We start from the raw sequence: 14,550 nt of genomic DNA on the forward strand, positions 1-14,550 counted from the left end.
TAAAATATTAGGCCCATTTTGGGGGTATACCCAGCTTATTAAGGTCTCTGATTATCAGCCATCTTTTAGTCGGCTATAAACAGCCTAAAAAGTAGGATGGAAAAAAAAATCGATAAAAACTAAAAAAAACAAAGAAAAAAATTAAAACCAAACACTTAAAAATACCAAAATAAGGTGTCCTAGTTCAAAAGCTGTACCTAGGCTAAGCAAAAATAAGCATCTAAAATAAGTAGAACCAAGATATGGACTAAATGCTTTGCCATATTTTTTAAGTTTGAATTTTTTCAAGACCATTAAATTTAAATGTTTGTTTTTTATAAAAAAAAATAATATGAGACCAAAAAAAACATTTTAAATTATATTTTTTAAAACCGTGATAAAAGTAATTTCCAAGATAAATAAATAACAATGTGATAATAAATTATGGTATCCAATGCCAAAATTTTCTTCGCGGTCTTAATTAAAAAGAAAAATAGATATATAGCCTATTGCTCATTAATATTGTTGACTTTCCTTTTTCTGATGTATGATTCAAATTGGAATATGGCACCCAGTACCAGAACAAATTCCTGGACATCCTACCCAAGATTCTACAAAAAACACGTATGGAATAAAGTTAAGAACGCTTTCGATTTTAGGAAAAACATTGTTTACGATCGTAAGAAAAATGATAACTCACTAAAAGGCTCGAGCAGTGAATCGCTAAAATCATTCGATGACACTGGAGGGGTAACATGGATAGAATCTCACAGCATTTTGAATCAAGTCCTATCACCACAGCTGATTCAAGCATGCCTTCATTCAACAAGCTCCCATAATGAATTCCATATTTCAAATTCGAATCCCTATATCAAATTAAATGCTCAATATGCCAGTAATTTTTTATGGCGTCATTTCCGAAACAATTCTGGTGAACCTTATAGCGGAATATTTTACAAAATGATAGCCAGAAAATTCCCCGTCATCGATTTGCCCAATTTCCAATATAAAATTGACATAAGTTATCCCGAGTGCGAGGACAAAGAGTATTTGAACTATTTAGACTGTCCTCAAAATAATAAAGATACACATATAATACCTATTCTGACACGGGCTTCCAATAGTGTGGAGATCAAAGGTACGCAGAATTTATTATCAAATAATAGATTAGCAAAAATGATTGCCTTTCTTTCTAATGAGATACAGACTTCAAATTCTAAGGCTGCGGTTGATTCGAGCACTTCTAATAATAGCGCAAAGACTCAATCGGTTCGATTCAAAGTTAAAAAGAAGACGAAACCTATAAATCTAATCGTATTAATTCATACCGCTCCTTCTAATTTCGAAAATCGTATGTCTATTCGGAAATCGTGGGGATCCGTGAACTATATTAATAAATTGAAAAATAAAGAACCTGCTAAACCATCACCTTATCTAGCAAACGGTGAATATAAAGGACGCTTAATAGATTCTATATATAAGACTTTGAGGGGGGAAATGAAATTTGAAGAAATGAACATAAGGCTAGTTTTTCTAACAGCTTTAAATGCTATGGAAGTCAAAGAGGAAGAAAGGTTGTTTAACATGAGAATGACATCCCTAAAACCTTTTCCAGTGTCGCATAATTCTAGTACCATAGCCCGTACCTCAAGAACTACGGAACCTCGATTTAACTTCACTACATATCAACAATCAACCAGTTTTACACAAAAAAGGCTTAAAATAGAAGCGCGTAAATATAGAGATATCGTTCAAGGAAATTTTGTCGACTCCTATCAAAATTTAACTTACAAAATGATCATGGGATTTAAGTGGATAGTGAGTAGATGTCCCAAGGCCGATTACATTTTAAAGATAGACGACGATGTTTATGTAGATATATTTAAGCTTTATATACTGATTAATAAAGCAACACATTTAAAAAACGTCTATGACGATTATGAACAAAACCTAAAAACGACACCTCTAGATGTTACCGATATTAATCTTTTATTGAATAGGCTATTCTTGAACTCATTGTCATCGAATACAACTGTAACAAAAACAGATATGATCAGTAGTGTACAAAAAGAAGATAAAGAATGGATTAGTGATCTACTAACTTCTTTCACCATTCCCAAACGAACTCTACCTGTAGATAAAAATTCACATTATGATAAAGTCTCCTTATTAAATAATAACACATTTGCGCAATCTATATGCAAGGGTTTAGCAGCGGCCTACGAAACTTTAGATACAAACCCTTTCACCAATATGCTGCTATGCAATGTATGGACTGAAATGCCAGTTCTACGTGATCAGTCTTCCAAATGGTATATGAGTGAAAGTGATTATGTCAACAACACCTATCCTCCATATTGCTCTGGTGGGGCGATCTTGCTACCAACTAACGTTGCCTACAAGCTAATGTTCAACGCTCCAAATCTTAAGTATTTTTGGATCGATGACATACATATAACGGGGTCTCTGATGGCCTACTCCAAGTTATCGCTAAAAAGACTGAATTCCCGTTTTACATTCGAACCTTTTCCTACCAAAAATGATCAAGACATATCTACGTGGCTCAATGCGAATAGTGAGGAAAGTTTCTACGAGCAACTAGGCACGAATAAATATATATTTGGTCTTTTGTACAATTCCAACAATATTCAAAAGCTATGGAATCAAACGTTCAATTTTTACATGGATTATTTTATGATAATATAAATCATGGTGCTTAAAAAAAGTTAACGGAATTATAATAAATCTGATTTTTTTTCATAAACAAGTGCAAGTTTTTGTTATTTTTCAATAGGTATTATTCATTACTTAAAAGGCTAACATTATACTTTACTCTTACCCAAAAAGAATTAAATAAGATGAAGCAAATATAGTTTTCATTTATATATAATAAACCTATCGAGAATTATTCGATAATTGCAAAATTTATAAATACGAATAATAAATTATATGAATTATGTTTTTTGAACGAATAATAAATTTATATTATTCATAAATTTTAGAATTTTCAAATATTTTATAATTAACTTCCCCTTTAAAAAAATTTATTAAAGCCAATAATCAAATATTCTATTTTTTTTAGCACTTGAAAAGGTTGATTTTTATTTTATTGTGACAATGTCTTTGTTAAAATATTTCCTGAAATTAAATTTAAACAAAAATATTTAAATTGTAAGATTATGTAATCATGAGATAATATAATAGGTTTCTTTTACATCTTGTGATCCTTTTTTTAAAAATAAAATATGAATATAAAAGAAAGCATTCTTCTAAAGGTTATATGTCAAAAATCCTTTTTTTTTAAATTTGAAAAGCTTCAAAATTTTAAAATTTGAATGAAATCCTTATGTTAAAATTTTTTGAAATTTATAAAATTTTCTAGAATTATGTTTTGGACAGGTTTTTTATTTTTATCATTAAAAAGCTTATTTATTTTCTTAAGTTTCGAAAGTTTGTGAAATGTTTTGATATTTTGGACACTGCCAATAGAAGAAATAATTAAGAAAACTTTATGCCTAAAAGAATAGCTGCCTAAATGTTTATTTTAATAACAGTATTTTTTTTATCACTATTTTATCTTACTGATGATTTATTCATTAAAATGCTTTTTAAAAGTGTCGTTGAATTTAAATCAGCTGGTGACCACGTAGCACGCCATTTTAATTTTCCATATGATATTTGGTTTATGTTTGAAGGTGCCAACACACTTTAAATGACTAAATTCAGTCTAGGTATTTATTATATACCATTTGAATCAAGGCCATATTATGATATTATCTAATATTTGATTGGTTCTAACTAATAGAAAATGCCGTTGTAACAGCTGATTTATTTAAATTTATATATGTCTATTTATAATACATGACTTGTCATATTTAACGGATTCGAACCTAGATAGAAGTTTAAAGTGATTTCTTGACGTTTATTGAGAGTGAGCAGATCCTGTTCGAAAACAACGCTCTTATTTCCTGCAATTGTAATGATTTTGAGATTAAAAAAAGGGTGAAGATTGATTAAAAATGACAAAAAAAGTAGAATTGACCATAAAAACGAAGAATTTAAAAAAAAAATATTGTATGGGTAATAAGGTAAAAAAGATTAATTAAATGAAAAATTAAGAATAGTAAAAGATGATAAAAACATGGTTAAAGATGATATAAAATTAAAGAGATCGCAAAAAATTTTAAAAAAAATTAAGAAAGAAAATTACAAATTACAAAAAATTAAAGAAAAATAATTATATTTATTTTTTAAAAATTAACGATTTTCCTTTTTTGAATAGGAATTTTCCTTTTTTGATTGATAAGATTTTTATCAACCCATAAAAATTATTATTTTTTTCAAATTAATTTATTTTAGTTTAAATTCCTTTAAAAAAAATTCGCCCGCAAAAAACGTCTCAAATAGGAAGTATAAACAGTATCTGCATCTTTTGCCATTCATGGGTGTAAAAATATCTATAATATATAATATATATAATATCAAAATAGTGCAATTTTTAAAACAATAGGATCATTTTGGTATTTGGCACTTTGTGACTATATATTTTATGAGAAACTTTCCATTTAGCCTTTCCCTATCTAGTTTTGTGTATTTCCTGTACTAAGGAAAGCTAATTCGGGGAGGGGATCCTGTATATGCCCCCTATTATATTTTATCGGATGAGTTTTATACAAGTGTACATGAATCTAAATAACATAACTTCTTATCATAAAAATTAGTTCTATTCAATAATATTCGAGTAGCAACCAATATAATTCTAAAAATTGGTAGGCATTTTTGCCTTGTAAATATATCTTGTATATGAAACCTATAATTATATAAATTTATATTATGCTAAATAATTTTTATTTTTTAAAATCTTAATAGAATTTGGACAGGGTTCTATCTATTAAGGCAACTATCTTGAACTATAAATATTTATGATCTTTTCCTAATCGAAATCTTTATAATAATCTCTTTCTCCTTTTCACCATAACTCTGCCTCCAGTTGCAAAATTTACTTAGATTGGTGAAAGATAAATATTTTTAATTTTTTTGCTGTTATAATAGTACAATTTTAAAGCTATATAAAGCGTTTTTAAATTACTTCGACCCCCCTACACCCCCCCCCCCCTCCCCTTCCCCTCCCAAAAAAATAAAATAAAAAAAATTTGAATCAATAAATAGTAATTTGTTGACCATTTTTGAATTGTCTTTTTTTTGTTAGTTTTGAATGCTATTTATTCTCAAGCCAACTTTCCTAAAGTTTTATATCATTGACACTAAACACTATGCCAACCTTTTAATGGAGTATTCGATTGAGACAATCTGTTACATATAAAAATAAATACTGTTGATATATAATACTATAAATTAATTTTGTAAATCAAAAATTATTTCGATTATTTGAAAAATAATTACTTTTGTTTTCGATATATTTCTTGCCTTGCTTAGAAAAAAAATTATTATTATTAAAAAGGATTTTAATTTATTATCCAAAATTTGTTATTCTTCGAAAAATTAAGAGTTGCTTAGTATAACTTTATGTTTATTGCCTTACATAGGAAAAAATATAAACAATTAGGTAAGAAAAAATTAATTGTTTACATCTAATTTTGCTGTCAGGCACGTGCAAATGGGGGAACGAGTGGGGCAGCTGCAGAGGGCTACCTCCAAAATAAGATTTTTTTAGTAAACAACAAATTTATCTTTTTCATTTAAGAAAATTTTTTTTCATCATTTAATATTTTTATTGAAATTAACCTTAAAACTACTGGAATAACTTTTGGATATTATGATGATTAGTCTGCCTTTAAGATAAGAAAAAATATTTGCACCATATTTGGGTGGGTATACTTAAAATTACCCGCATCTAAATAAAGTTATTATTTTAATTAAGATTTATATTCACTTATTAGAAGTTTAATTTAATATATATTTTTAATTTAATATATATTATATACTAGTATTAAACCCTTAAAAAAATGACAAATTAGATTAATAGAAAATTATGTTTTAGTGAATTGAATTGTTAGGACGCGCTATATAATCAATTAATTCATTAAAAGTTCGCTAATGGAAAAAATTTTATTTAGATGCTGAGAAAAGAAAAAGAAAGAAACTAGAAGCTAAATTTATTACTCCTCAAAAATGATGCCCATTTAAGACACTTTAAAAAAACTACATCATATCATAAATGCGAGAAATACTCGCTATCGAGACCACATTAATATTCCTATGACCAATTTTGATGATCCCGCAGAACAGCTGGTTCACATTTCTATTTCTCAAAACCATAACAGAGTACATCATAGCAATCAATAATTTTCTTTAAAGATTTGAAAATACACTGAGACAATGTAGGTGAATTATCACTATGGATAACTGAAAATTTGACAACCTTTTTAGAAGAAAAGGTCCACAACTTATTGAGAATTTTAATTTTTTCACTAAAAATTAAATTTTACTTCGTTCCATTAGTTTATCGTTGTTGGGAGATACACTGGATAAGGAACGACGCAATTTATTGTTTTTGTAATAAACTCTTTGCATTAGAAAAATTATGAATTCTCTACGTTGATAGTCTGCGCTGATGAGCTAAATCGCATTAGCAAAAATCAAACCACTGTGAGCATTAACATCTAGTTGGGGATAATAAAAAGTAATGGCATGTGGTTTTGGATTGAATTATCTCAGTCATTTATTTTTTAGGAGCAAGAAAATTTACATTTTCGAAGAAGCATAATCGAGACCTTCAAAATAAATATAGGTTCTAAATTGATATGATCTTAGCTAACCACATTCACCCAATTACGAATAAGAAAATTCATGATCATTATACCATGGAAGTCGATTTAAAAAAAATTATTAACATGATTGGAGATAGTGGAAAAAATTGTTGATATTATTAAAAACGTAATATATTTTTATATTTGATTGAACACCCTACATAAGCCACAGGAAACAATTAACCTTAGTTATACGATATGTAAAACTTAGCAACAATCCGTTGAAATTAATAAGTGACTTGTTGTCTTTCCTAAAATCGATATTGGCCAGGCCTTGATAAAGGTTTGCCATTATTCAAAAAAATTAGGATTAGAAATAGAAAAAGAAGAATTGTCGTGGAGGTGGAAAATGCGTTACGATATTAGATCAAGTGCGAGAGAGGGGGTTTCAAGCGAATACCAAATAAATTGAAGATCGTTTTTTATGTTTACGGTTTCATCGCATTAGCTATTTGGTGATATGGTGCAATTATCACTAGTTCTATAAGTACTTTTTGGCGTTGTTCAGCGAACATATTCTTTTTTCTGATTTCACCATGGTTTAACATATTACTCTATAAAACGAGGATTTTGTTTGAATAAAAAACGTTATCAGCAGTTAAAGCTTTTCAAGGATCATTTTGGGGTTTTATTCGATATACTTGCATTGGTAAATGCGCCTGAAAGTGAGCTAGAAGAAAATTGTAGTCAATTAAAAACTTTATCTTTGGATCAAGATTCGTCGGAAAGCGATATAATACGATAAATCTATTAAATGAATTCGAAAAATTTAATAAATATATTGTGGACACAGACCATAAATAGAAAGCAAGGTTAGAAATGTAGATTAGGGTAAAATTAAAGGAAGATATTAGGTTTGATTAAAAGATTAGAGTGACATAAAGGGTTAAAATATCAAGGTTTGGTGATATATGGGTTAGGATTTGAATTAAATGTCAAAAAATTCTAAACCTGTATCGTATTGGTGGAAATCTGAGGTAAAACATTGAATCTTGTTAAGGATTTAAACGTTTTTTTCCCAGAGTTTAAAAAAATATAATTTGATATGAATTTCAACATTTATTTATATATAAGTGTGGCTTGTTATTATTAATATTATAATTATTTTTATAAATAGTTAAATAAATGATCTACATTTGGCCTAATTTCTCAAGCCCGATCCGAAATTTTTTGAAAGAAATTTGTCCGGGCCCGATCCCGAACAAATTATTTATATATATTTATCCCGAATCTAAAATAAAAATTATTTGTATATACGGCTCGGCCCGAATTTTGAAAATTCTTAAAAAAATTTGAATATATTTTTAATTGTAAAAATAATATTATACAAATTTATAATATTGGTGCCTTGTTTCAAAAATTTTAAAATATATCAATTTATTTCATAAAATTGAATGATGTTATATTTAAAATATTAAGCGCGCCGGCCGCCAAAATTTTAAATATTATTAGGATCGACCCAGCTCGACTCAAATATCTTTATATAGACCTGCTCGAAACCGCTCGGGCCTTGTTTTGGGCCAGGCCGGGCTCGAGCAGTGATTTGCAGAACTCTAAGTTAAATACTATCACTTGTTTTTAATTTTTAAATTCTGCTTTTCATTGGTTTTACCGTTATGAGAAATCTGGGTTGAATCCTCCTATTTTTCTCTCGCAAATAATTTTTGCTAAAACTTATATGTGAAAGAGATCCACATTTGTGACATCATCTTTTAGATCAAAATTTCATAGATCGTTGATCCGAGGAACAAACGAGGGAGAATTTATTTTTAGATACCTGATTGTTTTGCCTAATCTGAGGACTTTCCCCTATGAAAAGCAAATTATTTATGCAACTAAATAAACTTCATTTCATAAACTATTTTTTTTTTAAATTAAACTTTTTTGCTACCCTTTTTTCAATGTATGTCCTCTAGACCTTTCACCCTACCCCTAATCGATGACGCGGAGCTCCCCCCCCCCCAATTAAATCTTAAAATTGATATTGACTATATGTTGACCAAAATGGTGCCCCCCCTCCCCATAAGATACCAACTATTTTAATGACGATATTAATTTGTACCCCACCCCGTATTAGAGGACCCTGAATTTTCTCTAAATATCTACCTACATTGAATTATTCAAAACAGTCCAAAAAAACAATTTTTTGTCTTTAATTTTAATGAAATAATTATCGATTTTTTTTTGGACAACAAATTTTTATTCCATTTTAGAACATAATTTCGAATAAAGTATTATTAAACTTATATTTTTTTTATTGGCTTTTTTTAAAAAAATAAAAAGCTTAAATATTCTCTTATATACTGTAATTCAAATCTTAATTCAATGATCGAAATTGATGCACGGAAAATTAAAATATCCAATTACATAACCTATTTATTCTTACATGATGGGAAACATCGTGAAAAAATTGATCAAAAAAATATTAATTTTAAATAAAAGTACAGAATAATATTCAATTATTATTTTTTATTATAGCTTACTTCCAAATAAATGGAATTTATACAATGGATTTATTCTTCATCAAACACATAGTATATGCCATAAAAAATTCCATATATAATCATTATTTCTATTAAATATGTTCGTTATATAAAAATATTTTAACTACTCTTGAACAGAGTAACCATGGTGTTGCTTACAAGTCAATCTCAATTAAAATACCATTTTTATTGGTCTCAACAAATCATCTAGATCATATTTAATGACCATTTACTAATTGTCGCCATAAAAAACGGCTGTTAAATGTAAATCTTGTAGAGGTTTTACTGTAATCTATATATTTATTGGGATTTGTTTATATTATTATTAACAAAATATCTATGTTAATCGAGATCTAAATAGTTAAGGACAAGTTATAAAAGGTGACTAGGGCTCTTGTAAGTGGGGGATTTTTTTAGGGCACTAAATTCTAATGGTTGATAATGTTTTTTTACATCATGGATTCATAGAAAAATTTTATAGATCAATATATTATTTTTACGTTTAGAGATAACCTTTTCAAATTCTGTAATCATGTAGTGAGCTTACATACTAAATTGAAAGTAATGAGAGTCAGTACAATAATTTAGTTTTTTTTATAAAAAGGAGTTTTGCCCAATAAATTAAAGATATTTTATGTTTAATTGCTAATTATATATTTTAGTATGGTATTGTGTTTTTTTATGTTTTTAATACATACATATTACATATACCATTTTTTAAATATTTTTTTTACGATATTGCATGCTATCTGGAGTTTTTTTTTAATTGGGAATAAAAGTATTTACTACCAAACAAAAATATCCTATAAAGGTTTTTAATATTAATCTTCATTATAAATTTATACTCTATTTGAAAAAAAATACTATGTTTACAACCCTTAAATTAAATTTTAAAAATGAGTCTAGAGAGTTTTCAGTGATTCACATGAATAATTTTCACGCCTAAGAATTTATAAAATGGCCAAAGTATGGGTTTTGAATTTTAAATATTATTATTACATAAACATTTGATTTATTGCGAAAATTATAAATCTTTTAGTTCCAGTAACAGATCCCCCATTTAGGTGCGCACTCCCCAGTATTGCTTTTCCCTCCCCGAGCGCGGTAAACCCTCCCTTCCCTCGAAGTTAAAAAATTCAGATGCCGGCTATTAATTTATATTTTATAATAATCATTCTCACCTGTTATAGCATACATATTCCAATTTATATTTATCACATTCAGGCTAATTTATTCCATGAATTGATATCGATTTCAAATTCCTTGGCGTTATATTTGTCTACCATTTCTTCCACACCAAATCATCAGAAAATTTTTCATTGCAAAACTAATATGAAATATTTTTTAAAAAATGCCATCGATTGGATTGAGGATATGAGAATAGCTGAAAGCATTATATTAGAAATTAAGGAAATTAGGGTGTCGTTGAGTCAAAATCAGAGCGCTATGAATCTAATATTTGTCTATCTCGACTTGGAGCGGCAAACCCATCGTTTTAATATTAATATAGGGTCAGTCAAAGAATACTATAATCTCTTTATTCCCTCTAGGATAATTTTATATCTCAAATGAATGAAGGGTTCTTAATTAATCATGCATCACTTACAAATCTAGAAATATTATTACGTAGAATCTTTTGGAATCTATATCGAATCTAGATAAAGATAAAAATTAGATATTTGGCAGAAATCCTTTGTGAGGATGTTAAATTATTCCAAGATGCATTACTAGCTGAATGCAAACCATGGTATTAAAGATTAAATATTGTTAAAAATGTTCCAAAAAATGGTATAGATGCTTTGCAAAATTTCAAATACATTTTAGACTATTTTCCTAACATTAAAATTATGATAAATTTGAGCAAATCTAGCCATTAGATTTTTTTTTACCAATTAAAGAGCATTTTATTCTTTAACAAGAATAAAAACCGCGAGAAGTAGTATGTTAAGTATTTCGATTTGAGCTGATTTTTAAAAACGGCGGACTCAATATTTTACCCAGAAATTATTGCCTGCCTTGAGATTTTGCTAATAAATGTTCAAGCCTTTGAGCCATCTCAGCAAAATTTTCAGGTTCGCATAATATTTTTTCTGGAAAAATATTGGGCTCGCCGTTTTTAAAAATCTGTTCAAATCCCTCTGAAAATGGAGTGAATGGGTAAGTTATTCTCAATATATATTAAAGGGAATGGACAAATTTAATATTATAAATTTATAATAATATGTTTCTTAAATTATATTTTTTACCATTTACTTTATTTTTTTTCATTAATACTTTTTAAGGACATGCGATAAATCTTAAGAATATTTTTCTGCGTTAATCTTTATTTCCAACATTTTTTTAAAAAGTAAATTTAAATTTATATATCAATTTTAATGCTTTAAAAATTTTTTTTTTTATAAAGCTATTTCTAGCGACATTTATTTTATAGTAACTCATACGTCGATTATATATAATTTTTATCATTCATTCATATTTGAATTTGTGTTAGAAATTGTAAATATCTTATAGTCACTCTGAATAACTAATAAATTTCTGCAACATATTCTTAAATAACACCTAGGATAATTATAAAAAAATATTTGATTACCCCCCTTCCTTCCCCCACCTTTGCGTAGGCCCCTCTAAAATTATAATTATTTTTTATATCTTGTAGGGAACAAAATGGGTTATTATTTATTTAGAATTATCAAGTAATTTTTTATTTGATTTTCGTATGCCTTTTAGGGCTCGTATTAGAGACTTCTAATTTGAGGGGTGGGGGCGGTAGAACCTTGGAATTATTATTAAAGTTGAAGGGGTGGCAGATATCAAGACGTCACCGTCGGAAAGGAGTAGATTCCAGATAAAAAATTATTAAGTGATTATAAATAAGTCTGGAACAAAATGTTAATTTTTATTTTTTTATATCTTGTCCTAGGTTCACTAAATTGGTCACGATTTTCGTTGTTTTAACGTACGTTTTCAAATTGTAGTAACGAATTTTTCGAGAAATAAATTTCGGAATCATGTTCTTCTAAATGAATTAATTTGAGTGAGTTCATTTCAATGATGTTAAGGCACAAAATTTATTATGGGGACATTTTAAGCGACATTAAAAATTGGACACTCTACTCCTTACCCCCTATTTTCGTTTAAAAAGCGCATGGAACAAACTAATTAATTAGTAGTAAATTCTTAACTAATTTGATGAAGCACAAAAACTAATTTTAGAAATAATTTTATTTGAACAAGTGCCTATTTGTATACAATATTTTATGTTATTTTTGTTTTTTATATGATAAAATGAACAAATAAATATTTTTTTAATCAATAAAATATATTTAATAAAAGAAAAATACAGATTTTTTATATTCTCACATTTTTTTTTAAATAAAAAATATTAGTTTTTAGAAACGAATCAATTATTACCTTTATTTCTCTAAAGATGTTTGGTAAGGTTCAAATGAAAATTCACAGTTTGAACGAAGGTAACAAATTATTTATCAAGAATGAGTTATATCAAAAAAGAATTGTAGCCATTTCTAACGGAATACATTTCTCTCTTTTTTTGGGGAATAGTATGCGAATTTCATTTTCTTTTACCCAAGCCTAAAATATTTATCATTTTTAAGAATAGCGACCGCCTAACGGACTTCGAACCAAATTGCAGAGTCCTAGGAAGATAAGGAGGGATTTACTATATATATATATCTCTAAAGTAGCCTTAGTATTTTTAAAATTATATTTGATGGATGGAGGATTGAAATTTAATAATATTATCCGTCATTTAAAAAAATATCACAATTAAAGGATTACAAATTCTTTAAGATATTATAAATAAAATACCATTCCTTCCTAATTGTTGAGAAGAAAAATGGTTTTATGTTTTTTATATATTCCATTGTAAATCAATCCTCTAGAAAGCGAGAGGAAAAAAAATTGTGTTAATCCTTAAAAAAAATCTTTAATTCTTGATTATTTACCTATGGTGTATTGTTTTATTAATATTTTTAAAATAAAACAAATGTTAACTGTTAGGTGAAAAATTTTAATTTTTTTAAAAATCAAATTATTTATACAAGTTTTTTTTTTAAAAAACAAAAATGTTTTGCAATATAAATTTCTGCCTGACTTAATCTGAAGAAATAAAAAAATTTGTTTTTTAATTTCATTTATCTCTAACTAATACACCAAAGTTGCTAATAGCGGAAGCTGAAACATTCTTTTAGGCCTCTAAATCACATGAAATGCTTTGTTGTAGGTAGAACTTATGGTTTAAACATTAATTTTTTAGTTAATAATTTTATTATTTTTTTAATACAATTGATTGAGGAAATTAATTAAATATCATATTATGTATTATATTATAATAAAAAAGAATTATGAACTTAAACTAAAGTAAAAAGCTTACTGATATATAAAAAAAAAATTTTTAAATATATGACGCGAAAATATTACAAAAAATGTGTCAGTTCAGAGTAAAATAAAATAATGCTATTTAAAAATAAGTTAATCTTAAAATAATTGAAATTTTTTTTTAAAAATTCTCCTATATAAAATAACGTTCCGTCTCATAAAATCACCGGAGTTTTTATATATAATTCAATTCCTTTCCCACTTTAAAACCTACCATTTTTTTAATAAAAAGGATTAAAAAATCTGACTTAAAAATACATAGAATAATTCGGACATTTAGAAATTGTTTTATATCTTGCTTTTTTATATTATATTTTATTTTTAAAATCAATAAAACATTAAAATTATTACCAATTATTTTATAGCAAAAATAAAGGGACATTTTAATACTAGGCAAATAAGTTAAGTTGATAATTTCATATTTTCATATTTCAATTATCAAGGTTATTTACTTTAAAAAAACGATAAATTCTTCTAAGTCTATTCAGCGGATCCCACAAAAATAAATCAACCAACCAATGAATTAGATGCGTGAAGAAATAATATTTTTTAAAAATATTTATCCTATTTTGCGGTAACTATTGTGGTCAAAATAAACTTTTCATAATAATTGTTTATTTTATTTGAAAAAAAACTAATATTGGCCAATAAATTTTGTCATTTTTTTAAAAAAAAAATAAACTTAAAATTTTTCAAGACCATAAAATTTAAATGTCTTGTTATTTAAAAAAAAAAGTCTAACTAGTTTTTGCGACCAAAATAAATTTATAGATTTTATATTATCTTAAAGCCGTTATAAATTATTTTATTTAAAAAAAGACAAGACGATGATAGGAATATTTACGACTATGGCTCAAATATTTGAGATCTAATCATTATTTTAAAGTAAAATGGGAATGAATGTCCGGTGATAGTAAATC

The 14,550-nt window shown here is 26.9% G+C and overlaps 1 protein-coding gene across 1 annotated transcript; it reads left to right on the plus strand.

Annotated features, from left to right (window-relative positions):
- The first annotated feature begins 400 nt into the window (after nucleotides 1–400).
- On the plus strand, nucleotides 401–14,548 carry LOC135931723 (uncharacterized). The gene is made up of 2 exons (XM_065468998.1): nucleotides 401–2,704; nucleotides 14,450–14,548. Exon 1 carries the CDS (start codon nucleotides 424–426, stop codon nucleotides 2,683–2,685), a length of 2,262 nt encoding a protein of 753 aa, XP_065325070.1. The 5' UTR covers nucleotides 401–423; the 3' UTR covers nucleotides 2,686–2,704; nucleotides 14,450–14,548.
- Nucleotides 14,549–14,550: the final 2 nt, after the last annotated feature.

Source organism: Gordionus sp. m RMFG-2023, chromosome 1 (assembly GCF_954871325.1).
Source record: "Gordionus sp. m RMFG-2023 chromosome 1, tfGorSpeb1-WG-v2, whole genome shotgun sequence".
Lineage (NCBI taxonomy): Eukaryota > Metazoa > Nematomorpha > Gordioida > Chordodea > Parachordodidae > Gordionus > Gordionus sp. m RMFG-2023.

Excerpts from the sequence above, each read along its gene's own strand:
- LOC135931723 (XM_065468998.1), top strand. The coding sequence starts at position 424 with ATGGTATCCAATGCCAAAATTTTCTTCGCGGTCTTAATTAAAAAGAAA.